The sequence below is a fragment of the Xyrauchen texanus genome, chromosome 36 (assembly GCF_025860055.1).
Source record: "Xyrauchen texanus isolate HMW12.3.18 chromosome 36, RBS_HiC_50CHRs, whole genome shotgun sequence".
Classification (NCBI taxonomy): domain Eukaryota; kingdom Metazoa; phylum Chordata; class Actinopteri; order Cypriniformes; family Catostomidae; genus Xyrauchen; species Xyrauchen texanus.
The window spans coordinates 34,206,030-34,233,976 of NC_068311.1; the positions used below are offsets into that span (position 1 = coordinate 34,206,030).

At 37.6% G+C, this 27,947-nt stretch overlaps 2 protein-coding genes across 2 annotated transcripts in view; one reads left to right on the top strand and one right to left on the bottom strand.

Moving 5' to 3' along the window:
* Positions 1-3,586, bottom strand: part of cep295 (centrosomal protein 295) — a 38,344-nt gene extending 34,758 nt beyond the window's left edge. Inside the window, exons 1-2 of the mRNA XM_052106814.1 lie at positions 3,250-3,586; positions 2,404-2,604 (exon numbers count right to left, since the gene is read on the bottom strand). Coding sequence (XP_051962774.1) covers positions 2,404-2,604; positions 3,250-3,345 — 297 coding nt within the window. The 5' untranslated portion in view covers positions 3,346-3,586. The remainder of the gene's footprint in view (positions 1-2,403; positions 2,605-3,249) is intronic.
* Positions 3,587-4,369: 783 nt separating this feature from the next.
* med17 (mediator complex subunit 17) lies at positions 4,370-21,796 on the top strand. Its single transcript, XM_052106873.1, has 13 exons — positions 4,370-4,451; positions 5,487-5,743; positions 5,818-5,981; positions 7,231-7,450; positions 10,544-10,680; positions 10,771-10,852; positions 11,048-11,200; positions 14,860-14,990; positions 15,069-15,253; positions 15,593-15,730; positions 17,788-17,905; positions 18,008-18,167; positions 20,333-21,796. Exons 2-13 carry the CDS (start codon positions 5,509-5,511, stop codon positions 20,539-20,541), a joined length of 1,932 nt encoding a protein of 643 aa, XP_051962833.1. The 5' UTR covers positions 4,370-4,451; positions 5,487-5,508; the 3' UTR covers positions 20,542-21,796.
* The last annotated feature ends 6,151 nt before the right edge of the window (positions 21,797-27,947 follow it).

A 27,947-nucleotide genomic window follows, 5' to 3' on the forward strand; every position in this document is an offset into this window, starting at 1 on the left:
CTCATACTGAGCAAGTGGGGGAGGGGCATTCAATGTGGAAAACATTACAAATAATAATAACATAAATTAATAACCACTTGTTTGATCTCAACAAAATATGTCTGTTTCTCACATTTTTCCTTATTACTTCCTGAAACATGCATATAGACATTGACATATTATAACTTGCAGCTGAATTTCCCGATTCAAACGAGCCCAAAAGCGACATATGAGGAGTAGAACTTAAAATATTCCTCAAAGAGTTTACATGGAAAGATGGGTGCAAAACACATGGTGTGAGTGTGTATTTGTATGCGTGTGTATTTTCTTTTATTCTGGAGCCCTGATGAGCTGTTTTTTACAACAACACCTCATGAAGAATCATGACTGGAATCATAAAGAAACCAGAATCCTTGAGAGCTCGAAATTATTAAATTCCCAACGATTCCCATCCCTGGCATTTCCATGCATACCATTAGCTCATAACTACCAAAAAGCAAGAAAAATTCTGTAGCATCATGGAACTCGAAACCAGTCAGATTGGGTTCAGACTGCTCCAACCAGTGGTGATAGTCCTCCATATTTGGGCAGAGAGTCATGTGATCAATCACTGTATTACATATGGCCACCAGGAGATGGCGCCAAGTATATGACACAAACTCGATGACTCAAATGGCACAGATTTGAACTCATTCTGTGAAATCTCATTACTAAAATCATGACTGCATGCTATGCAAACTTTTAGTCATTGTTGTGTTTGCATGTGTAATTAGTTCTTATGTACACTTATAATTTTTTATTTGTTTGGAGATGTTTTTGGACACTAGGATAAATTATTTTTGTAATGCTATTACTTTTGATTGCTTTGTCATATCAACACAAAATTGTACTCAGTTACAGGTGACACGATTGGGAACAAAACAAAAGCAGTTTATCGGAGTTACCTTATTTGCACCCTGCCATATAATGTCAAATCAGAAAAAGTTCTCTCTCCACTTTTAGAATTGATCATAATCTATAATTAAATTCTTTAAAATTATACCAAACACTTTTTTTTTTGTTGTAGAGTTATAAGCCTTTAATTTTGGGCATGCCACTGAAACAGGAAATCTATAAAAACACGCTCAGATCTTAAAGGATTAAACAATCATGATTGCTTGCCAGCTTGAATGTATGCAAGTTCAGTAGAGCGTTTTCAGTTAAATTTTAGTCCTTTCTCTACACCAGTGGTTCTCAACCTTTTTTGAACAAATGCCCCCTGACCTCTTCATGATCCTCTTAACGCCCCCTCCCAAAAAAAACAAAAACACTTCAGAAATACTATTACAGCCAAACAATTGCAACACTGATACCTGAAGCCTGAGTTTTTGGAAAAAAAAAAAAAAACGAAACAGAAGTTTCTTATTGTATTTAAACAACATGTAAAAGCCTCAAGTTGAGTTATACTGTGTTTGGAAAAAAAATGCAAAAACACATGGATTGTTTGAAAGGTATTTCAAATGTATTTAGAAATTCAAACAAATTCAGGCTCACACAAAAATTTTTTAAGATGAACCGATCACGTGAACAATAACGTAACTAACCTAAATGGCCAATGAAAAAGCAGCGGTCGTTCGCGCACTCAATTAGGCAATATATACTAGGCTTCAAATTTGAATAGCCTACAAACGGTCATTTGATTTCAAATGATCGAACAAAGATCGACAACAGCTCGGCCACCTGAACTGAACCGAACAAAAAAACGACATCAAAAACAGCCACTTTTTTAAAATTAATTACGGTCATTAGTGTGAGCCCTGAGCACTAATTATGCTCTAATTACGTATTCCGCGTAATGTACAGAAAAAGCCGGTGAAAGCGCGCCTCTATTTTGCGCTGAAAATTCTCCACCTATTAAAAGCATGTGTAACTTAGGAAGCGGCTCTCCTGGCATATCCTCCTGGTGAAGTGGCAGCAGTAATCAGAGCAAGACGAAGACATAGGCTAAGGAGAAGAGCTGAAAAGATTTTTGCGCAGGCCGCCTGTTGAGTACCTCTGAGTAACGCCCCCCATTTGTGCCTGAGCGCCCCCCTCTCTGCTGCCTCGTTCACACCACCCCTCAACACTGTCCAAACGCCCCCTAGGGGGCGGTACCACCCCCGTTGAGAAACGCTGCTCTACACCAATGTATAAAATTACTTTAGAAGACTTTGAGTATAGTGCTCAAGTTATATAGACAACTTTGATTTAGCTTTTTGGAGAGTTCACTGTATGCCTTCATTGCATAGAATAAATAGTGAGATTTGTGTAAACATTCTGCAACATTTCTCCTTTTGTGATCATGGAAAAAAGTAAAAGGTTTGGAAAGGCATGCAGGTGAGCAAGTGACATTTTTCATTTTTGGTTCAACCAATGCACAAGCAATCAAATAATCTGTTCACTCACGTTCTCTTGAGCGCTGTGGTGCGCGTGGCCAACAGATCTCAGGCTGTCCTCGTAGTGTTTCTCCAGCGTTTGGAGTTTCTCCGTCTGTTGCTTCTGCCACTCCTGCTGTAGCACGTCAGCGAGCATCTGCAGCTCTCTCATTCTCCTCTCCTGAACCTCCCTGCGCACCTGCTGCGCGATATACCGCTCCTGCTCACGCACCTGTCACAACATACAGCCAATGACAGAGATTTTCAAAGTGAAGAATGACAAGTTTTTAAAAGTGCAATCTTGAATTCACAGAATTAATTGATCTAACAAGGACACATTTTCAGATTAATCAAGTAAAAAGTAATAATGGATGCGCCAATGTGTCAGCCATCAATAGTTATCAGCCAACTATTTATTGATGTTTTTGTGATTTTCTCCCCAATTTGGAATGCCCGATGTGCTCCAAGTCCTCATTGTGGCATAGTGATTCGCCTCAATCCGGGTGGCGGAGGAGGTATCTCAGTTGCCTCCAGGTCTGAGACCGTCAATACGCGCATTTTATCACGTGACTTGAGCGCGTTACCGCGGAGACCTAGCGCGTGTGAAGGCTTCACCCTGTTCTCCATGGCATCCACGCACAACTCACCATGCGCCCAACAAAGAGTGACCATGAGGAGGTTACCCCATGTGACTCTACCCTCCGTAGCAACCGGGCCAATTTGGTTGCTTAGGAGACCTGGCAGGAGTCACTCAGAACACCCTGCATTACCTTGACATTTTTACTTTAAGCACCTAAAACAAGAATGCATTTTAAATGAGAAACTGAAGAGGTGTATTGAGATCTGCTGTTGCTCTATAAACAGATTTAAAGATGACCTGCTGTAATCGGAGTTTCCTCCGTCTGTCGAGCTCTTCTCTCAGCAGCTGCGTCTCTTCATTCGGACTGAGCTTCAGTCGGCTCACTTTATTCATGTTTGTGCAGTTCAGCTCGAAACTCGTCAGATCAAACACGCTGTCTATTCAGGGGAAATATCACAGCAAACAGCGCCATACTTTATAAACATCCATTTAACTGACTGATACTCGGTATAATCTGGCCAGATAATATAATAACGTCGAAGTTATTTAAGTGGTTTACACGGTCAACGAGAAACGCCTTTGTTTGATTTGCTCCATATCAGCAGACTCCAAACGGCTCTTTCAAACATGTCGTTGCGTCACTTCCTCTATTCAAAACAGCCTCTGGGTCGCTGATCTAGATCACTGAGCTATATATATATATATATATATATATATCAGTGCTCTGGATCATTTTGCCTTATTGGAGACCTTTGTTCATTTAAAGAAATATATTTGTTTAAACCTATTAATTTCGAGCACTGGTACCTGAAAAGAAAATTGAAATCCGCTATCTTTTTTTAAATTTTATTAAGCTTCAAACAAACAAAGTCAATGTACAGTCAAAACTACAATAATACATATATAAATAGAAAAACAATACATCTCAATAAAAATAAAAATCACAAATGACAAGTAATCACAAATTACTGCGATTGGTAAATCCTAATCAGCGCTGAGAAAAGACAGGGAAATCATGTGACAACAGCATGTGGAGCTGCTTCAGCAAATAATAATTTACACATGAACAATGACACTGAGAAACTTTAATAAGAATTTAACTTAAATTAAACAGCAACCAATTTAAAATAGTAAATTTTTTTAATTATATTATTAAGACTATGCATCTATGAAAAAGACTCATCACACTTGACCAATCAGAGACAAATTTTACCAATAACCCCGCCCATTTTACTCACTTTGATGAATTCCATTCATTTGTACTTTGAATGATACACAAACACATATATATAAATAGCTGGAGCTGTAACAAAAGTACCAAACACGCTTATAATTAAAATAAATACAATAAATCTCCTTTAGTCTCATTTCAACTTTGACCTTCTCGCTCATAGCACCAGTTCTCGCGTGATTGGAGCAGCTATCGTTCAGTAGCAGTGGGCGCAGAAGTTTTAGCTAAAGAACTACAACATAGACTAACAGAAGATCTCGGCATAGATGTAGGTATACTGCAGAACACTTCATCTTTCATATCTCCTCCTAGAATAATAACATGATCGTTACAGTTTAGAGTGTGACATTCAGAGAGATGCACAAAGCTTAATTAGCAGCTTTGAATCAATTGATGTGTCTCTAAACACAGTTGAGCTCTCACGCTAGACGGCAATTTGGGGCATCCTAGTTTTAAACCGTAGTGAGATGGCTATTTAGACAGCATTTTGGGAAATCCTCGTCTTAACCCATAGTGATATGCCTATTTAGACAATGTTTTGTGGCATCATAGTGTTCAAATCTAGTGAGCTGCCTATCTAGACTACTTTTGTGATTATGGTAGTACTCAAATCTAAGGAGCTTCATATCTAGACTGCATTTTGGGGCATCCTAGTCTTAAACCCTTGTGTGATGCAAATCTAGACAGCATTTTTGGGTATAATAATCTAGTGTGCTTCCGATCTAGACAGCATTTTTGTGTGTCATAGGCATAAAATCTAGTGTGCTTCCTACCTAGACAGCATTTTGGAGCATCAAAGTATTAAACCCTACTAAGCATCTATATATAGTTGACATTTGTTTTTATCGTATTCATCAAATTTAATGAACTTTAATGAAATGTAGTGAACTACCTATCTAAATGTAATTTGTGGGCATTGTAATCCTAGTGAGCTGCCTATCTAGACAACATTTTGGGGCATAATAGTGTCCAAATCGAGTGAGCTGCCTATCTAGATTTACATTTGTGGGCATTGTAGTCTTAAAGCCTAGTTAGCTTCCTATCTAGACGGCATTTTGGGACATTATAGTGTCCAAAATTAGTACGCTTCTAGATGGTATTACTGGGAATCATGGGCTTCCTACTTTAATTTGAAGATCTAAAACCTAATGCATTGCCTACCTAGACAGCCTATTTTGACATCATATTGCTCATTCTACCAAGAAAGCATTTTAGGGGATCACAGTTTCAAAATTAGTAAATCATCTACCAAGACAGCCTTTAGTGTGACTGAGTGTTTGTTGTGTTTATTGCAATTTATCAGTAGTAGACCTGGTGTCTTCAGCATGATGTCGGGGGGTCCAGCGGTTCTTGTGAGTATCGAGTCGTCCTGTGAGCGGCAGGTACAGGAAGTGTCTCTGGACGGGTTGGAGACGTACGTCCCTCCCCTGTCCATGTCTCAGAATTTGGCTAAACTCGCTCAGAGGATCGACTTTGGTCAGAGTTCAGATTCAGATGAAGAAAGGACTGAAGGAGAGAGCAGGGAAGAGTGGCGCAAACTGGAAACAGAGGAGGACGAGGGTATGTCATTTAGGCCTCATTGGTGCTTATTCTTCAAACAGGCATAAAACATCACTGCTGCTTTCTGCTGACAGGTACAGTGAAGTTTCAGCCGTCGCTGTGGCCGTGGGATGCCGTGCGTAACAACCTGCGTAGTGCTCTAACAGAGATGTGTGTGCTGCATGATGTCCTAAGCGTGGTCAAAGAGAAGAAGTACATGACCCTCGACCCAGTGTCCCAGGATACCTCCATGGCAAAGGTAATTCAAAACACAAACCACATCAACACAGAGCTTGTATCAAACTAACTATTATAAAAAGCAAGGTGGTGGGAGTAGTCCTCCAGTCCACAGCAAACTTGCATTCTGGTAAGAAACGGGAATTAATTGGATCATGAAAACTGGCCAATTACCAAAATCAAGTTCCGTCCTACATTTATTTTCTCGTTGAATATCCTGTTTTATGCTGAAATATGTGACATTGTGGAGGTAAAATGGGTTGCAAATGCCGTTTCATGTTGACTTTAACCCTTAAAGCTCTATTGGCGAGAAATAAATAATCAAAATATGAATAACTACAGTCTTGACCAACACAATATAGGTATTGCTTTAAAGCTCTTCTTAACAAGCATGTAGACATTGACCAAACAGAACAGGTGCTTTGAAGTTTGAAGACAAATCAGAAGTGTTCCATTTTGATAATTTATTAATAATTTTGAACTGGACATATGATTGTAATCAGTGAAAATATCAAACTGATCATATAGCCATGTGTCATATGTTGTTGGAAATCTCTCAAATGGTAGAATACAACCAGCCTATTGGTTTTAATCACTGACAAAATTATAGTGAGTAAAAGCTACGTATGTTTTAAACTAATGATATTAGGAATCAGATCACTGCAACCAGAAGTGAATGTCATTCAAATATGGGCAGAGAGGATCATTCACTGTAATTACATATGGCCACCAGGAGATTGTGCCAGGTACATGACTCAATGATGACACAGTATGGAACTGAATAAGATCTCGTTACTCATGCCTGCATGCTTTGGAGAGAGAGCATACCTTAATTTTTGTAATGCTCTAACTTTTGTTGTATCAACACAAAATTTTACTCCGTTACAGGTGACACGTTTGGGAACAAAACAAAATCAGTTTATCAGAGTTACCTTATTTATGTCAAAGAAGAAAAAAAAAAGTAAATTTTTGGCTCAAGTTTTTTTGTGATATTTTTTTAAGATGATTCTTAGGCTGAGAGTCTCAGAACTGATCATAATCTATATCATTCACTTATTTTTTTTTTTAAGTTTTTGTTAAAATGATATCAAACGTGTGTGTGTGTGTGTGTGTGTGTGTGTGTGTGTGTGTGTGTGTGTGTGTGTGTGTGTGTGTGTGTGTGTGTGTGTGTGTGTGTGTGTGTGTGTGTGTGTGTGTGTGTGTGTGTGTGTGTGTGTGTGTGTGTGTGTGTGTGTGTGTGTGTGTGTGTGTGTGTGTGTGTGTGTGTTTAGACTCCGCAGGTTTTCCAGTTGATCAGTAAGAAAAAGTCTTTGGCCACTGCAGCCCAGCTGCTTCTTAAAGGTGCAGAGAAACTGACCAAGTCAGTAACAGAGAACCAGGAGCACCGCAGACAGAGAGACTTTAACTCCGAGCTGCTGCGTTTGCGCTCACAGTGGAAGCTACGGAAAGTTGGAGACAAAATCCTGGGTGATCTCAGTTACCGCAGCGCTGGTAATCCTTTGATTTTAGTAGTTCACCAATGTGTCTGTGACATCAGGGAGCATGCAGTTGGTCTTACACCAAAGGCCTTTTCACACCAAATGTGAATTCACTGCTATTTCTTGAAAAGAATCAATGGATTCCTGTGTTTTAACAGTTGCATTTCCTTTTGAATTGACACAGCAGCAAGACAAATGCAACATTACAGCACAATATGCTGAAACAATTGCGAGACAAGACACAAAGTTCAAAGATCTCTGTCTAGTGCATGTTTACATAGAAAAAGACAGACGTGTTCGGAGTGAACCACCCCCAGAGGTGGAGGTCTTTGGCCGTTGTGTCTTCCTGTCTTATTGGCATCTTGCTGTATTATTAAGCTTGAGTTCATGGTAGGACTATGTAAAGGCTACCGTGCAACACTAATTTGACATAGAACCGTCTATTTGAAGTGGATTTTTAATTTTTATTTTCTTAAGATTTGAGAATATGAACTGGCTAAATGTTTTACTTTATCATTTTACACACTTTTCATTGTGCCCTATTGTGGGCATAGGAGACCACTTCAATTTAAAAATCAGATGTCTTGTAGATTTTTCTTAAGTAGTGGGAATTGGGCATTCCAAATTGGGGAGAAAAGGGGATTAAAAAAATTATAAAATAAATAGAACTAATTGGTGGTTAAATAAAATTGAACTTAATCTGGGCGTTAGTGCCATTCGATTAGTTTGTTAGTATTAAGTTAAGACAGAAGAAAATGTTCTGCAAAAATAGCCTAGTTTCCATCCACCTTTCGCGCTATTTTGTTATCGACAAAGTGAAAATGCGAAAAATAAAATTGACATTTTCCGCCTTCTGCCCATTTCCATTCAAATGGACTTTTATGGATAAAAATGGTGTGCGTGGTGACATCGTGTCTAAAACACTTTGTCACTTTGTCTCACAAGTATATTATTTTTTTTTTTCATTTGATTTATTTAATTTAATACAGGGGATTTTGCCGGCATTTTTTCAAAAGTAATCTAAACAATAATTTAATAGAATTGGGCTGTAAGTGTAAGTGTTCCAAAAAAGCTCGATGAAGCTTTTCTCATAGTATTGTGTATTTATTCTTAATTTAAAAATACATGTTTTTTTTATATTGTGGGTTAATTCCATGACTGCCATCTATTATTGTGAATGGTGTGGAAAAGAAACTTCAATAAATAAACGGATGGATACTGCGATTAAATTTATCACAAACAATGGCCGTTCAATGTGCACGAGGTATTTGTGTTGCACTCCTGGAAGTGTCAAGTTTGCAGATTGGCTCTATATGCCATAAAGATCAATCCAGTACGATAAATTGGCATGATTAACAAAGGCTAACGATGTCACGTGACTCACAATTTTTGCGTTAATGCCAAACGTTTCCAAACCATTTTTTCACGACATTTGATGTATCGACATGGTGTATGCGCTTGCGTTAAACAGAAAAATATTATGTCGACATTTGTGACATTTTAGCAATAATGAGCGTTTCCATCAGCTTTATTTCGATGCGCTAAAACCTTTTTGCAAAAAATCCTTGGATGGAAACGTAGTTTGTGTTAACTGTACTGTAAGTCTAACTAAAATTGTAAGAAGTACTTTAAATTTTTTTCTTTGAAAATGTAATTAAGTAAAAGTACAAGTATTCAGTTTAAATTGAGTAAAAAGTGCAAATCCCCCAAAATAATACTTAAGTATAGTAATGATGTACTTTACTCCCATGGTGCCACCCATGTTTTCTTTCTCATTGAGCAAATCAACAACAAACTCGTCGTTGTGCAGCAGCAGCTTGTGGAGAAATCGGTTGTTTTTTTCTGATTAGAGAACTTCATTTAATTACATACTGTTTTTTTTTTAATGGTTGTTTTGCAAACTTGTCAAGTTGTTCTTCTTATCCGTGACTGGTGAAGGGCAGACCAGTTGAATGTTGTGTTGCATTCGATGGTGATTTGTCTCTCATAATTGCGTCACCTCTGGTGTAAAAGAGCCTTTATTCATAAAACTTCATGGATTTTTTTTTTTCTCCACTCAGTAATGCGGGTGTTTGTTGAACTTTTCCATTGCATGTACCATGGGTTGATTTTTATCTAAATTAACAGATTATTTTTTTATATTTTGTGGAGTCAGTTCTCTCTTTTACCAGGGCTTCATCAGTTTATTTTTGGTACTTTTCAAATGTGTGATAATCTTAACAAAGAGTGAAATAAACATAAACCATTTCAATATTTATTGTGTGAAAAATAGTTTCTATTAAAATTTAACACAGTTGTGGTGTCATTTCCAAATGCTGTCCCTAAAAATAATGTTTTACCAAAAGTTAGTGTACTTGGTAACCAAGTGGACAAAGTGTCGGTGTAGAGCATGCTTGAGATGCAATTTGAGCAAAACAAATCATGGGAATATCACTTGTGAGCAGAATATTTGTATTTGGCGTCATTTTCCAATCAAGCTGTAATTATGGCAAATTTTGCCAAAAACTTTAGAAATATGACTTCATTGTATGCATTTAGGATACATCAAATGTTAGCTATGAAATTAGCATTAGCAAGACAAAGGAGTCTGTCATTTTATTTGAATTGTTTTTAAATGTAATTTCCATCAGCATCAATTCCAGCACAGAATTCTATTAAACGCAAAACAGAATTTGAGATCTGCTGGAAATTTTCATGACATTCAGTAAAAAATACAAAAATAATCAAATCTCCTGTGGTGCGGTACATGCACTGTTGGACATCGTTCACAAACAAATTTAAGAAACTATATGTGTGATATGTTTTTAACAAGAATTTAGTTTCTATAAATTCCCAGTGATAAGTGTCCAAAGATGAAGAAACAACCTTAAATTAATTTTTAAAGTTAAATTTTTTTTTTAATAGGCAACCTAGGAAGTCCAGGAACAGCTTATTTTTTTAAGTTGCATTACAAGCCGGTCACACATTGGTTAAAATGGTAAAAAAAAAAACTCCCGAGAGCAAATATTGACCCTTAATGGAGAGGTTATCGGAGACCGGTCTAAATGAATGTTTACACATTGATGAAATGTTTATAATGTATTTAATATTTTGTGTTCACATGCAGGGTCACTGTTCCCCCATCATGGCACATTTGAGGTCATAAAGAACACCGATATCGACCTGGATAAGAAACTTCCAGATGATTATTGTCCTCTGAATGTGCAGATCCCCAGTGATCTGGAAGGCTCTGCTTACATCAAGGTAAAATTAAAAAATGTCTGACTCGCCTAATGAGCACATTTTTCACAAGAATGAGCAGAAAAACATCAGTGTTTCTCTGCATGTCTGCAGGTGTCCATTCAGAAACAGTCTCCTGATATAGGAGATCTCGGCACAGTGAATCTCTTCAGAAGACAACCCAAAGCCAAACCAGGTATGCCCAGCTGGTTAGTCAGATGTGTCGATGAAAAAAAATTTACTTTTGAAATCAGATTTTACCTCGTACTTGTTAAATAAACTGCTGTTAGGTTCAGTATGCAAATTGTTCACTCAGAAATTGTTATATTCACCATTTTCACCGTTGTCCAGCTGTAGTAACTCTGTGTTCATGTCTCTATTTCTCTGTCAGGTTCTCAGATGTGGCATTTAAAGCTGGAAGCCGCTCAGAACGTGCTGCTCTGTAAGGAGATTTTTGCTCAGCTGTCACGAGAAGCTGTTCAGATCAAATCACAGATTCCTCACATTGTCGTCAAGAATCAGATCATCTCACATCCGTTTCCTGGTATGCTCAAGCACATTCTGTGCACGTAAAATATTCAGAATCATTTGCCACAGGCTTCAGAAATCATGCCTTTTACGTTTACTAGCGGCACCAAATGGAATTGCAATCTGTTCGATTAAACAGCCAGACAGAGAACACATGTTTGGTGTGCTAGGTGTCCAGAAGACCTAGCATTTTGGAGGCGTGTTCTGTAGGGGAATATTGCTTGGGCCAGTAGACCAGTAGGCTTCGAATGAAGACCAGGAGTCCATGTTTTAATCAATTAGTTGAAGGTTTACTGAAGAAAGTGGTTTGCAAAATCAAATGGCAGAAGTCAACAGTACAAAACCTTGAGTTCGTTGACAGGAGAAGCCCATGCAAAATTACAAACTGAACTTGGGTCCAAAAACATCAATACTTGTAGTCGGATACAGCATCAAGTTGATGTCAGGGGTATAGTCTTCTAGGATTCTGATTGGTTATAAGCATAGATGACTATAGAACACTTCTGAACATGGTCATCTTGTACGTCGTTTATCTCATTGACCATTTGCATGATGCTTTAGTTCTGTATAAAGGTTCCAATGGTCCGAGGCCTCGGTCAGCCTCTCTTTATGGTTATCCATAGGTCTCTGATGTCCATTTGTCCAGCTCTAGACTGCTGTTCTAACTCCACTGGACTCCTGAACAGAAATACTTGGAGTAATGCACACACACACACACAGCTTCTCCTATTCAAGGTCGTGTACTACAAAGCTTCTGATGGATACTGGTCTTATCCGGTTGGAACATAAAACATAGAGATAATTGTACTTTCTCTCAGTAGAGCTGAAGGAGTGTTCTTGTTAAATTGTCAGAAACATTCATAATCAAATGTGTGTTGTTGGGTCATGAAGACACTAGAGAATTGGCCTCTTAGTCGGCAGACACCGTGTCGCTGAAGACAGATATGGAATGGTCTCAAACTGCTTGTACGAGCATGAAACCACAGAGAACCTATATTAATATGACTCAATGTATTTAATATGAAACAAATCTATGAATTCAGACATGTGTATGTGGATACACCGATCAGCCGCCGCTTTAAAACCACCTGCCTAATATTGTTGGTCCCCCTTGTGCAGTCGATACAGCGCCAACCCCTATACTTCTCTCTACAATTGTACAGAGCAGGTTATCCGAGTTATCGTAGAATTTGTCGGTTCAAGCCAGTCTGACCATTCTCCATTGACCTCTCATCAACAAGACATTTCCATCTGCAGAACTGCTGCTCATTGGATGTTTTTTGTTTTTGGCACCATTCTGAGTAAAGTAGCGGTTTATAAAATAGACTGTACATTATAAATATGTTGACACAATTCAGTATTGATGTGATTCCATCACAACTGTCATTTTGATATATTGATGCGCTATTGTTTTATAATAATAGATTGCTGGGAGCCGGCCGTTTGCTGGATTCCATCTCTAAGATAACGTTACCTAGTGTTGCAGACTGTTTGCTGTTGAATAAAGGAAGAGGTGCTACTGTCTGAGGCAAGGCTCTCGGGAGCGTGCGTAAACGTCACATCCTTTTGGATTTTCCTGGCAAAAGCGACCCGCTCCCTTCGCATTAAAATCAATCTACAGGCTTGGAAGTCCAGGAAGAGCTTATTTTTTAAGTTCCATTACAAGCCGTTCACACATTGGCTAAAAAAAGGCGAATATTACATGAACAGTTTTACATATTTCACCATTAAATTGTGATTTATAGTATCTATTTCAGTTTACTAGTACTTATTTATTAGATACTAGTGTCTGTTGTAATTGTTACCGGTAACATTTCAAATTTTACTAGTAAGTTTCAAGGAATAAATGTTAAAAGTGCTTTCTATATAAATGTTTGGCCATAACGATCAGCACTATATACAGGTGAAACTCGAAAAATTAGAATATCATGCAAAAGTTCATTAATTTCAGTAATTCAACTTAAAAGGTGAAACTAATATATTATATAGACTCATTACAAGCAAAGTAAGATATTTCAAGCCTTTATTTGATATAATTTTGATGATTATGGCTTACAGATTATGAAAACCCCAAATTCAGAATCTCAGAAAATCAGAATATTACATGAAATCAATAAAAAAAAAAGGATTTTAAATACAGAAATGTCGGCCCTCTGAAAAGTATAATCATGCATATGTACTCAGTACTTGGTTTGGGCCCCTTTTGCATTAATTACTGCCTCAATGCGCGTGGCATGGATGCTATCAGCCTGTGGCACTGCTGAGGTGTTATGGAAGACCAAGATGCTTCAATAGCGGCCTTCAGCTCTTCTGCATTGTTTGGTCTCATGTCTCTCATCTTTCTCTTGATAATGCCCCATAGATTCTCTATGGGGTTCAGGTCAGGCGAGTTTGCTGGCCAATCAAGCACAGTAATACCATGGTCATTGAACCAGGTTTTGGTACTTTTGGCAGTGTGGGCAGGTGCCAAGTCCTGCTGGAAAATGAAGTCAGCATCTCCATAAAGCTTGTCTGCTGAAGGAAGCATGAAATGCTCTAAAATGTCCCGTAGACGGCTGCGTTGACTCTGGACTTAATAAAGCACAGTGGACCAACACCAGCCGATGACATGGCCCCCAAACCAACACAGACTGTGGAAACTTCACATTGGACTTCAAGCATCTTGGATTGTGTGCCTCTCCATTCTTCCTCCAGACTCTGGGACCTTGGTTTCCAAATGAGATGCAAAATTTGCTCTCATCAGAAAAGAGGACTTTGGACCACTGAGCAACAGACCAGTTCTTTTTGTCTTTAGTCCAGGTAAGACGCTTGACATTTGAAGCCCATGTCCAGGACCCGCCTGTGTGTGGTGGCTCTTGATGCAGTAACTCCAGCCTCAGTCCACTCCTTGTGAAGCTCCCCACACATTTGAATGGCCTTTTCCTGACAATCCTCTCCAGGCTACGGTCATCCCTGCTGCTTGTGCACCTTTTTCTTCCACACTTTTCCCTTCCACTTAACTTTCTATTAATGTGCTTTGATACAGCACTTTGAGAACATCCAACTTCTTTTGCAATTACCTTTTGAGGCTTTCCCTCCTTGTGGAGGGTGTCAATGACGGTTTTCTGCACAACTGTCAGGTCAGCAGTCTTCCCCATGATTGTGAATTCAACTGAACCAGACTGAGAGACCATTTAAAGGCTCAGGAACCCTTTGCAGGTGTTTAGCTGATTAGAGTGTGACACTTTGAGCCTACAATACTGAACCTTTTCACAATATTCTAATTTTCTGAGATTCTGAATTTGGGGTTTTCATAAGCTGTAAGCCATAATCATCAAAATTATATCAAATAAAGGCTTGAAATATCTTACTTTGCTTGTAATGAGTCTATATAATATATTAGTTTCACCTTTTAAGTTGAATTACTGAAATTAATTAACTTTTGCACGATATTCTAATTTTTCGAGTTTCACCTGTATGTATGGAGGGAGAAGGGTGAGGCCTTTTGAGGAATTAAAAGGCGATGCCCCCAAACACTAACATAGTGAATGTAAACATTGACCAACTGAAAATCTGATATAAAAAGCTGATATTTTATTTGATATTTTAGAAGGATTGTTTCAAGACATGGTGGGTTATAGAGAGAGGATTTCTATTATAGATGGGTGCTTTAGTGTATTTATGTTCACTCTTCAGGTCTACAGCTCTCCATCTCTCTCTGTCACTCCACTGGAGATAAAAAACATCAAAGATCATCACCAGAAAAGAGCAAACCAGACGACCACCTGTATGTGTTAGAACACAACCTGCACCAGCTCATACGAGAGGTACTAGCACACATTAGACAGACATTGTGTCTGAGTGATGCATTTTGTCTTTGAATGATGGGTTATGTGTTGTTGTAGTTCCACAAACATACGTTGAGTTCAGTGGTGATGCCTCATCCAGCCAGCGCTCCATTCGGACACAAGCACTTGCGTTTAGCAGGACCGATGGCGTATGATAAAGCGGAGATCAGCTCATTGCAGCAGAGTGAAGGACTGCTGGAGAAGATCATCAAACAAGCCAAACACATTTTTCTCAGAAGCAGGTACATTTTGCACGTGACTGAATTGATGTTTCTCATGATCTTATATATATATAAAAAAATGTTTGTGGAGAAAAGCAGCATACATCTGAACTCCTTCAATACTGTTTCAAAAGTCTCTTGATGAATCTCATGATGAACCTCATGAAGTTGTTTGAGAGTGATTAGAGTGTGCAGAGCTGTAATGTTGGCAAAGAATGGCTACTTTAAGAAAGATCAGATTTTTTGGACATGATTTCCATTTGTTTCATCTCATAATAATAAAAAGAGTTGGTTTTCCCAAACTATTAAGCCAAACAAATGTGTAAAAGTTTGTCTTTGCTCCTTGTCTTTGATTGTCAGGACTGCACGGACCATCGACGGTTTGGCAAGTCGTATTGAGGACCCTCAGATTCAGGCTCACTGGTCCAACATTAACTATGTGTATGAGTCCAGTGTCAAAGTGCTCATCACTTCACAAGGATACGAGCAGATCTGCAAGTATGACTGGAGTCTGATATTTTAACCTCTGCCACTGCTGTTAGCCCTTACAGATGTGCATCATATTATTATCACACCAGCAAAATATCTGTGGAGAGACACAAAATAAGAAATTTGCCCCATATTCCCCCATAAAGCCAGTGGTGGAACAACCAATTCCTACTATCGGTATCCCAAATTGTAGTTGAGTAATCAGTCATTTTTCTCAGATTTACTGCTTTACTATTTTTAGTGAGAATTATTACTTTAAGACTTAAGAAAAAGAGAAGTCTAGTTATCATTAAAGTTCTCTTGCAAACAAAAAGAAACGTGAAAGGTGTACTCTGTTGAACAAAATGTGTAAATCATGTATACTTTCATGAACAGTCGAAAACAAATTGCTTTATTATCTGTGACTTTCAATCATGTAGTAAATTAATTCAAGAGTGGCTGCAAATATCGCATTTCTACAATGGCATCAGTCACCGAAATCTATTCCTTTATGAAATGCTGCATCTGCACCGCTAAAGTAAGTCTAAAGCCCTATTCAGATGGCAGTGGTTTCTCAGTGATGTCTGTAAAAGTACATTTTCAGGGTGCCTGTGATTCGAATGGGTTTTATCTATAAAAATTAGACATCTTTTGTTTAAAAAGTGGCGGTGGAAATGAAACCTTTTAATTAAGGTAAACATTGACAGCCAATTTTTCTGGGACTAGCAAACCCATATAAATGGATAGTCATGGAAGCCCTGTGTATAAATGTATATAATACACATTTCTATATTAAAGTGTTGTATGTTAAAATTACATGTTGCTGCCATAATAATGGACCATTTAAAAAGTTTACATGATCTGGCACCTTTTTCTTTTCCTTCTACTTAAATTTCACTATGGTGGAGCGGCGATGTTGTTTTATTATTGTGAATTATTTAAAACATTTCAGTTCACAATCTTCCAACTTACCAACAACTTTTGGATTATAAACTCAGAGATGTGGATTCAGACAGTAATTAAATTACTACACAACCTTGGCGTTTGTTAAACGGTAGGTTATTCGGCTGGGAATTTTCTCATGGGAGGTGGGAACAAACACGACATTTCGGATTTGTACGACAAAACTACTCCATGCAAATGCTGGAATTACATCACATCAACATGTAAAATAATTGCCGTCTGAATGGGGCTTAAGACAACTCCCCGCAAAACATTACTGATTGAACCTTTAGTGGCAAGAACCTCGATAGATGGCTAAAAATACACACCAGACCTTATTCATGAAATACGAACAGAATGGGTTTCTGGGTAAATTGTGTGTAAAACCATTCTTGAATAAATTGGTGCATTCAGTTTAGTGTATCGATTTATGAATTTCAATGTAAATTATTCGTAAAGGCGTTCTTATGTAAATTGTTTGATTCAATTCTGAATTTCTGTGAAGAATGTTCTGAAACCATTCTTGTGTAAATTGCCTCATCCAATTTCATGGAATACATTGAATTATGAAAAACGTTCGGAATACCATTTGAGTAAATTGTTGCGTTCAAATCTATGGGACAGATCAAATATTTCTAAGGAAAATGTTCAGAAGACCATCCTTGCATAAATTGCATACATTCTTATGGAAATAGTTTGATTCAGTTCTGATATTATGAATTTCTGTGTAAAACGTTCCAATATCACTCGTGTAAATTGTTGCATTCAGCTCCATGAGACACATTATGAATTTCTGTTAAACATTTGGTAACCATTGTTGCATTGAGTTCAGTAAATCGATGTATGAATTTCAGCGTAAATCATTCTTACGTTAATGGTTGGATTTCTCTTTCATGGGGCAAATTACAAATTTAAATGTAAAGTTACATATAATTATTTTGCATTAAATATAAGAATTTATGAACCCATTCAAGTTTAGGAATGTGGTAAACATTTGAAAAACCATTATTACATAAATTGTTGCATTTAATTTAAGTGTGGCAGTTTACGTAAGCGGTTTTATGAATGATGTACTCACAAAATTGTTTTGCTCGCTTTTTATGAGTGAGACCCAATGATAGGCAAAACCTCTTCTTCCTCTTCAGATCAATCCAGCTGCAGTTAAATGTTGGCGTGGAGCAGATCAGAGTAGTGCACAGAGACGGACGCGTCATCACACTATCACACCAAGAGCAGGAGCTGCAGGACTTCCTGCTGTCACAGGTACTGATGCCCATCCACACGCACTACAGTTTCAAATTCAAAGAGGAAAGAGAAGTTGTACTGAGTGTGTGTGTGTGTGTGTGTGTGTGTGTGTTTGTGCAGATGTCGCAGCATCAGGTGCATGCTGTGCAGCAGTTGGCTAAAGTCATGGGTTGGCATGTGTTGAGTTTTAGTAATCACGTGGGTCTTGGTCCCATCGAGAGCATCGGAAACGCCTCTGCCATCACTGTCGCATCTCCAAATGGCGACTACGCCATCTCAGGTACACATACACACACACGTCTGGTAACGAAGTCCTCTCAGACCTATAGACGCTCACTTCTTGATTTAACCCTTGTGCTGTGTTTCTCATTGGCTACCACTCCTTGTGTTCCCGGGGTTAAGTAATGTTCCTGGGTTAAATGAAACCTAAGTTCTGTGTACAGCATCTGTGACCGGTCAATTACCACAGAAAATAATTTCCACTCAATAATATATATGCAGTAGATTTGTGGTTCTCGACATTTTTGACTCCCATTGTCCAGGACAGTTTCAAAGCCACAGAATCTAGAATTGTCTATAGATTAAAATACTTATCAGGATTAATTTTGTGATTCCAGACATTTCAGGAACTTTACGTTGGCATGTTCTTGGCCTACGTCATGATTTGAACTAATTTCAGGATTTAAATGAAGTTTTTAAATTTGAAATAATTTCAAGACATCTTGAGGTCCCATTGGAAGATTGAGTTTTAGAACCCACACTCTACTGGTTGAGAACCACTGCAGTAGATAATGTGTCATTTGTTATGTTTGCATTCTGCGTTTTTAGCACTAATGTGCTAACATGCTATACACGGCCACAATATGCGCCGATTACACTGTTATTGTAATTTATGATGACTGATATTACTGCAAAGATTAGTGTATAAAAGAATGTTAATGAGAAAGATACAGACAAAAGAATGATGACAAGAGGCATATCTTACTTTGGGCAGATGTGTGAATGGCTTTTGATGCAGATGGCACATGAGTGAATTGACTCTTAAGAGTATCTGAGTAGATTTGATTCCATTTGTAGATGAATTAAAGAAACTTGTCCTAGAAAATGTCTCTCTGCGAAGGATTTTACAAATGTGGGATAGTTTGCACCAGCTCGCTAATAATTTTGCACACCAACGTTCATGTTGGCTGACCTTGTCTGACTGGGGACATGAACCTGGAGCAAAAGTCAGCCTCAAAGTAGGTGGAGCTGCAGGTTACACCCACCGATGACGTGGACCAATGGCAGTAAGGTGTTTAGCAGCAGCAGCAGTTACTAAGTTTTCTTGAGTTCACACTGGCGAGCTGTTTTGAACCACTGAACTAAAAAAAATGTAGTTTTGGCCAGTTTGTTTGCAGTGATGTTGCAGCTGTTCATTCTTTGATTTCACTTGAAGTATATCAGGGACTTAATGCTTAACCAATAGGTGTCTACTGTAAATGCACTACTTGAAACTATAAATTACTTTTTCATTTTTTTAGTCAATATTTCTTTCTGTGATAATCAACAACATGTCACAGATGCTGTATATAGAACTTTAAGATGTATTGAAACTGGAACATTGCTTTAATGGAGAGCAACAGTCTGGTTCTGGAAGTAAGAGTCCCATTCATTTTTATGGGACATATAGACGCATATACAAATTTATTTTCAGTGATAACTTATAAAATTTAAAGACAAACAAGATGAGACAAATGAGCTCCAAGGTTGTTCTCGATTGTATATGCTTTCTTTGAAGACTCCGTCTGCGTTATTTCAGATTGATTGTTTAAAAATAGTGTTTGATAGTGGAATTCATGGTAAACAACTACATTACCCATGGTGCAGCAGAGAAATATCCACCGATCAGAGAACCGCGACCAATGAAACCCGCAAAAACGTGCCTCGGTGTGACCACCCACTCCCATGACACACTGTGAATGATGTAATGGAGTCGGTCTGCCTTCACCCTTAAACTACTTGTATTTGTACATATCAGAATATGTAGTAATAAATGTAAAATATGTTGATTCTATACTTGTAATCAACAAACTAAAATCAATAGTTTTATATATTCCCATCATTTTTTTTATTCAATTACATAATAAGCAATGCTTCATGGGATTGTAGTTTGTGCCCTCATGAAAGACGGTAAATACACAGTCTTGCACCTTTTGTCTTTATGTCCGATTACCTTTTTTTTTTTTTTTTTTTTTTTTTTTGCATCAAAACGAAGTTTGTGATTGATTTTGGTTCATGCCTCACAACTCTTCTCTTTTTTTTTTTTATATTGAAAAAAAGAATGAGGAAAATACTTCCGGAACCCAGACAGCTTAAAGTGTTGCGCTCTATGCTTCAATTTAGTCATGTCAAATTAACCGATCTGCTGTCAGAATATGACCTGTCTTTCTTCCTGTCTGCCTGTAGTGCGTAACGGTCCAGAGAGCGGCTGTAAGGTTCTGGTCCAGTTTTCTCAAAGTCAGGCCAAAGATCTGCCCAAGAGTGATGTGGTGCAGGATGCTAAATGGACTCATTTGAGGGGCCCTTATAAAGAAGTGCACTGGGGCCGAATGGAAGGAAAAAACTTTGTTTATAAAATGGAGCTGCTCATGGCCGCACTGACACAGTGTCCCTAGAGCATGTTATATAACTGTTTTATACAGATGGTCCTGTTGTTTGATCTCTTCTCAGTATTTCTCACTCTTTTTACATTTTCCAAATGAATCATTTGACCCCAGCACTGCTCATGCTGAGTGATTTTCATCTGTAAATGATTCCTGAAATGCTCCTCTGCTTCAGTCATGGAATTGTCATGTAATTTTTCTAGTTTGTGACCAGCTTTGGTCACAAACTTGTTGGAAATAAAATATTTGTAATTTCACTTTCTTTTTTTTTTGGATGGCAATCATACAAGTATAGAAAGGTTGTCCGAACTCCTATGTAGTTATGGTAAATGCTCTGCACTTATATAGCGCTGTTTTTTTTTTTAACCTTAGAGGTTACCAAAGCGCTTTACACTGTGTCCCATTCACACACACACCAATGGCGGTAGAGCTGCCATGCAAGGCGTGGGGGCAGGAATCGAACCGCCAACCCTGCGATTAGCAGCCGACCCGCTCTACCACCTGAGCCACCCGCTAAAGAATAAATCTAGATAAATACAAAATCAAGGACAATAAATCAGAATTTAATGAGTAATCCTTTATGTTCAAGAAAGACAAGCATACGTTGGCCAAATAAACATTGTGTAAATATTTATACAACGTTCCCACGGCTATGGAAAGCCTGGGGGATTCGTAAAATATAAAAATTCATAAGTATAAATTCGTCTAGATATATTCTGCTCAAAAATATTTGATTGGCTAGATGTATTGCTTTTACCCAGTTGAGCCACATTTGAGCCAGTTACATTTTTTGTCTTCTTGACACGTGTACGCTAAAATCATAATTGGACAAATCAAATCTAGATTCACCCCAGCAAAATCGACCAAACTCATCCAGTAATCACAAACTGTAAATGTCATAAGTCAAACTTGGGTAAATGATAAATGTCCAAATATATTCAGTACTCAAACACTTGTTTCTTATAGATGCTTTGACCGTGTCGGACAGCACGCCAAACACTATGAAGAATGTTTTGAAGTTGCTTTTATGGCTTTACACACAATCCCTAAAAATCCAAGAATTCCCCCAAAATGGATGCCATTTACAGGAATTTCTGCAGAGGTTGTTGATGACATTATAGTGGTGTTCATTTTCTGCTGTAGTGGAATAAACATGCCACATCGTTTTCATACACTCCAACAAAACTCTGCGCTGACTCGGAACTGTAGCTAGAATCCTTTGTGTCAGTTGTAATTAAGTGTGCCATAAATTATGAATTCAAATAAATTCACTTTGCAACTGTACCGTGTTCTTGATTGTATTATGTTATTATTGGCATTTAAATATTTTAGCATATGAAGAAAAAAAAACAGCAGCTGAATGATTTGCAACAAAAACCCCTGATTGGGCTATTCAAATAAATGAACTGAATTACTTCTCATTTATATCAATGATCAGACAGTTTTCAGAGTTTGCCGTTGTCGTTGTGGCTCACCCCTCATGTCTTTCTGATCATATACTGTTCAAACACATTGTGAACCTGATCAAAAAACATGGGGCTCAAACGCTCTTAAAGGGTTAGTTCACCCAATCATGAAAATCCTCTCATGATTGACTCGCCTTTGACGCTCCAAGTCAAATTTTGGCAGCATAAAAATAATCCACACGACTCCAGTTGATCAGTTCATGTCTTCAGAAGTAAATCGATAATTAAAATGTTTTTACCTTAAAATCATTGCTTCCAGCCTGCACTGTTAGAAATGATTTAACTCCCGTGTGACGTTATTTCCTCTGTTGTATACAAAGTACACAAGTCCAACTTCTCACTTGAACCAAGCGCCTTTTGCGCTTACGTCACTGATGCGTCGACTGCTGGCAGGTTAATAAAGATTTAGGGGGCGTGCCAAGATGGCCGAGTGCGTAGACGCTTTCTACCGAGCTATTTTAACTTATTATCTCGCCAAGCACCAAATTTTGTTTTCATAAATAATATAGCACTCTTAAGATGAACAATTGAGCAATGTCGAACCAACGCGAGAGGAAAAGAGGCCAAGAGAGGCCGGACAGAAGCTAAACTCTCAAGGCTCACAACGCTCTAATTGACAATTGTCACGATTATACCTCCACTTCCCTGCCTCTCACCACTGCGGTAGACTTCATGGATGAATTTCCACTGCTGCCTATCACTCCCAGTAAGTCGCAAGTACCGAAGAAAATGATGTACACAGTCAGGTCTGAGCAAACCAACCCCAACGATATCATAGCTAGCCTCTCAGTTCTGATAAACACGTGGTCAGACAACATTGAAAGCATGGTCCGTGCCAATGCACTTAAAATTAAAGGACTTAAAAAGACAATTGACTTTGTGTGCAGAGATTAAGGAGGTAAAGAGCAAAGTGTGTACACTCGAGAAAAAAATGGCAAAATAAGAAAAACGAGTAGACGCGTGTCAGCAAAGGGTTTCGGAGTTAGAAAGATACTCCAGGAGATGGAACCTTAGACTTTACAGAGTCGAAGAATCAGAAGAGGAAAACATACGAAAGCAGGCCATCAAGGTCTGTCAGGCTGTTCTGCCAGAGGATATCATGATCCAGTTAATTGCACGTGTCTGCAGAGACGACATATGGAAAGCTGCCAAGACATCACCACACCTGCGCGACAGCGGATTAAGATTTGCGGAGGATCTCTTTAAGGAAGACCGAGAACAAAGGAGCAAACTATGGCCAGTGATAAAAGAGAGGAGGGCAAATCAGCCTACTTCATTGGAGGTCGCGGATTTATCAGCGGGTCAGAAGTCCCCTTGCCCACCTGAGAAACAGACTCACCTACTGCCTGATAACACAAGGGCACCTACTGGTTTGATTTGCACTACATTCAGAGTTGGTATTGTAATGTTATACTTTCTGTTGTACTGTAACTAAGACTCTGCAAAGGTACCTTAATTCACAAAATCGCTGTCATTTTTATTATATGTTCTGCTTTTTAAGGCCATTTATTAACCGAGGCAGCTGATTAAGAGCGCTGTGTTTTTTGTTTTTTTTTGTTTTGTTTTTTACAAGGCTAAAAAGGAAATATCCTACAACACTAACTGGGAACTACTTAAGTTTGAGTCAGGAAAATTCTTAAGACAGAATGGAATGTCTATTGCCAAAGCTAAAAGAGCAGAAGAAGATGAAGTCATAAGTAAAATTTCCTCATTTTATAAAAAAAACTACTACTTTTAGAACTCCAAAACAAATTAGACGTGTTATATCGACAAAAAGCAGAGGGAGCCCGTCTTGAACAATACAGATCCAAAACCAATTCCATCCATAATTTAAATATTAATGGGGTTGTTACTGATGACACTAAATTAATTTCACAGTTTTGTTAAAAATTTTATAGCAATTTATACAGCTCAAAAAATAATAAAGTAGTTGCGTCTCCATTTCTAAACTCCGTAAATAATGTAAGAAAGATTGATGTGGCAGACAAAGATTATTGTGACACCCTGCTTACAATGGCAGAGATTACTGATTCGATTGCTCAATTAAAAACAATAAATCCCCCAGCACTGATGGCTTAACTGCAGAATTTTATAAAGCGTTCTCGGATCACTTAACCCCATTTTTACTACAGGTTTTTATGGAGAGTATAGATAATGATGCCCTTCCTCCTAGCCTCACTCAAGGGCTGGTCACATTGATTCCAAACCTAGAAAAGACATGCTTTTTATTGATAGCTGGAGACCCATTTCTCTGCTAAATAATGATTACAAAATTATGGCGTTAATATTTGCCAGGAGAATTAAAGAAACTCTTGACACAATTATAGATGAGACACAATCAGGCTTTATGAGGAATAGGTACATCTCTAACAATATTAGACTAGTATTAGATATTCTTGACTACTCTGACCTGATATCTGAAGATGGCTTCATCCTCTTCTTGGATTTCTATAAGGCTTTTGATACAATAGAACACCAATTTATTTTTCTGACTTTAGAAAAATGTGATTTTGGGGATTTTTTTTTGCTGCAAAGCAATTCAAACTTTATATATCAATGGCAATAGCTCTATCAAACTGAAATATGTTACTTCCCCTAGATGTAATCTGAAACGGGGCATTCGTCAGGGATGCCCGATTTCTCCTTATCTGTTTTTACTTTGTACACAAATTCTCACAACTCATGTCGTTAACAGTGTTATACAAGGAATTTCTATTGCGGGTAGGGATATCATCATCGGTCAACTTGCTGGCGATACCACAATCTTTTTAAAAAATGCAAGCCAGATATCTGTCGCCATTCAAGTAATTAACCAGTTTTCAGAGGCCTCTGGTCTATGCCTAAATATTAATAAATGTGAACTGTTACCTTTAAAAGATTGTAATACACAAAATATTTGCGACATTCCGATTTAAGGCAGAAGTTACATACTTGGGTATTGTTATCTCTAAAGATCAGAAAATGAGATGTCCATTAAATTTCTCTCCAATCATTAAAAAAAAATACAATTAATTGAACCAGTGGTTGCAAAGGGACTTATCTCTAAAAGGCAGAGTGTTACTTACCAAGCCTGATGGGATATCCCGGCTTACATATGCAGCTCTCTCTTTACACCTAAACAGTAAAAGTTGTAAAGATATTTTACATATTGTACACATTATATCAAAAGAAGTGTTGTTATGAATCTGGTGGGCTCAACTTTTTGGACTTCAATAATCTACTTTTCAATAAATACTTTTAAGATTAATTGGGTTAAGCATTTTCTTAAAAACCCTGTCTCTATATATAGTGTTCCCCACTATATATTCTCTCGCTTTGGTGGTCTGAGCTTTATTTTGAACTGTAACTACAATGTGGACAAACTCGCTATAAAACTGTCCAATTTTCACAAGCAGGTCCTTTTAGCATGGTCTCTCATTTATAAGCATAATTTCTCACCTCACAGGTATCTAATTTGAAAAATATTGAGATATTTTATATAAAAACAAGTGACTCTTTTTTGAGAATTGGGTACTCAGTCAGATTCTGCTGGTGGGTCAGCTATTTGATGGAGAGGGGCGACTTTTCTTTTATAGAGAGTTTTTATTAACATGTAGTATTCCAGTTACGCCAAGAGAATTTGCAATTGTACTTGACACCATTCCATCAGGCACAATCATGCTTTTTAGAAACACTGGCAGACCTCCGCTTCTGTCTCACTCCCCGATGTGGCTGAATCACCAGTTGGAAAAAAATCTGTTTTTCCATAAGAAAAATTTGTGCTTTGTTTCAGAAAGAAATTGTCTCTATTCCAAATGTTATTTTTTTATTGGAACCAATTTGTAAATGACATTGATTGGAAAAAGGTTTGGATGATTCCTCACAGATACATGATAATAAACAAGGTGAAGGAAGTGTCGTTCAGAATGATTCACAGACACTACCCTGCTAATCATTACATGGTTACATTTAAAAGAGACATCAATACAAACTGTTCTTTTTGTGAAGTCCACCCAGAAACTGTTTTGCACCTCTTTTGGTATTGCTCACACACCAGGACATTTTGGCAAAACTTCAGCAGATTCATCATTGACCATATTTATAAAAACTTTGCCTTATTGTGGGAGAATGTTGTATTTTGCTTTTATAGAAGGTGAAGTAAAGAAACTATTTATTAATCCTGTTGGCAAAATTTCACATTCATAAATGTAAATTCAGCACTAAAAATCCTAATTTTGTACTTTTTCTCCATGAAGTTGTACATTTATATATTCATTTGATTTCTGGCTCCAACAACAAAAAGGCGGTTAAAACGGTCAACATATGCTCCTCCTCCTCGATATAATGACCTATAAGCTTCCCCTGGCAAAGCTCTACTGTATTTTGTCTACATATCAAAATATACATAACAATATACAAACATAATAAGTCACTTGTGATTTGTGTCCTTTTTTTGGCAATAAAGATGACTTAAATTGCAAAAAAAAAAAAAAAAAGTTAATAAAGATTTAATTAACAATTTATTTTAAACACAAGCCTGTCGAGCTGTGTACTTTTCTGCTGCCTAAATAAAATGTAAATATATTTGCTATTTTTAGTGTATTTGAATTAAACCTTGTTTAAGCTAGCATATTATTAGCTAATTTTAAGTATACACCTGGATTTAGTTTTTTATTTCCTTTAATTTATACCTGTCCCTTAATGTATCTGTCATTACCAACACACTACATAATGCACTGAAATAAAGTTTTTTCAACATCAAGTTTACTTGGATCCTTGTGGAGCACATGTCTGTCAAAAAAAAGACTTGTTTTGATGTTCAGAAAGCTGAGAAAATGTACTCTTTATTCTTAGTGATAGACATATTATTACACGTCATTACAATTTTTTTTTATTTATGTTCACTTAAATTAATTTGATGACTTTTTACTTATTTAATTGATTGTTCTTTTCATGTAGCTAGACTTGCTAGTCATCCATGAGGATATTTTTTGTCTTATTTTTGCAAAAATGTCAGTCGTCATCACCAGCATGTCACAGGTCATTGTGGTAATGATGACACCCAAACTTCCAGCAACCCAATTCTGTCTCTATTCTGAAAAATACCCATATACAATATGTATATACATATATATTAAGCAATAAGCCACTCAAGGACGCTTGGCGTCATGTCTAACAACACCCTTAAGGCCCTTAAGCTGTGACATTCTTCACAATATAACACTGCATTGAGTGCTTTATTGCTTCACCACATGATAAGAATATTAAGGACACAAATTTTTGTTATATTTTGTGAGTAAAATCATTAAATGCCATCCTCCAGAAAATATAGTACTGGTAGTAAACAGTAAACAATGTTGCTAAGCAACAAGTATAACCATCAGATATGGAGCTGTGGAGTGATACAAATATAAGTTCTGTGAAGCGGTCCGAGCTGTGATTTATCATGAAGCCGTTGATTCGTATCCAGGACCGGAACTATCCGTTTTATCCACAGTTTCGTGAGTAACCACTGGGCAGCGGCAGAATGATTCTAATTGCCTGTTTGGTTTTTCTGGTCTCGAGATGCCAAAGAAAAACTACCAAAACGAGTGATCCAGAGAACAACAACCATTTAAGTTGTTATTTGGAAACTGACATTATATACATCAACTTTAAGGCATGTCATGAATCAGACAAATTTTGGCACTTGCAAGAGTGTTGAACCACTAAACATTGGGACATTCTAAAAAGTGTTATACGTTTAGCCTTTTATGCATATTAGAACCGTCATTTGTATCCGTCTGCACTATTTTCCCATTGTTAATCTACTGTATGTAAACTTGCTAGACAGACGTTTATGATCCAGCTGTTTTTATTTCTGAGCAAGGTTAAAAAAACAAACAAAAAAAACAAGTCAACTTTTAAAATATAAAAGTTTTATTATGCTGTACGCTTTTTTTGGTGGCACGGGGAGGAACAACAGCATATTAG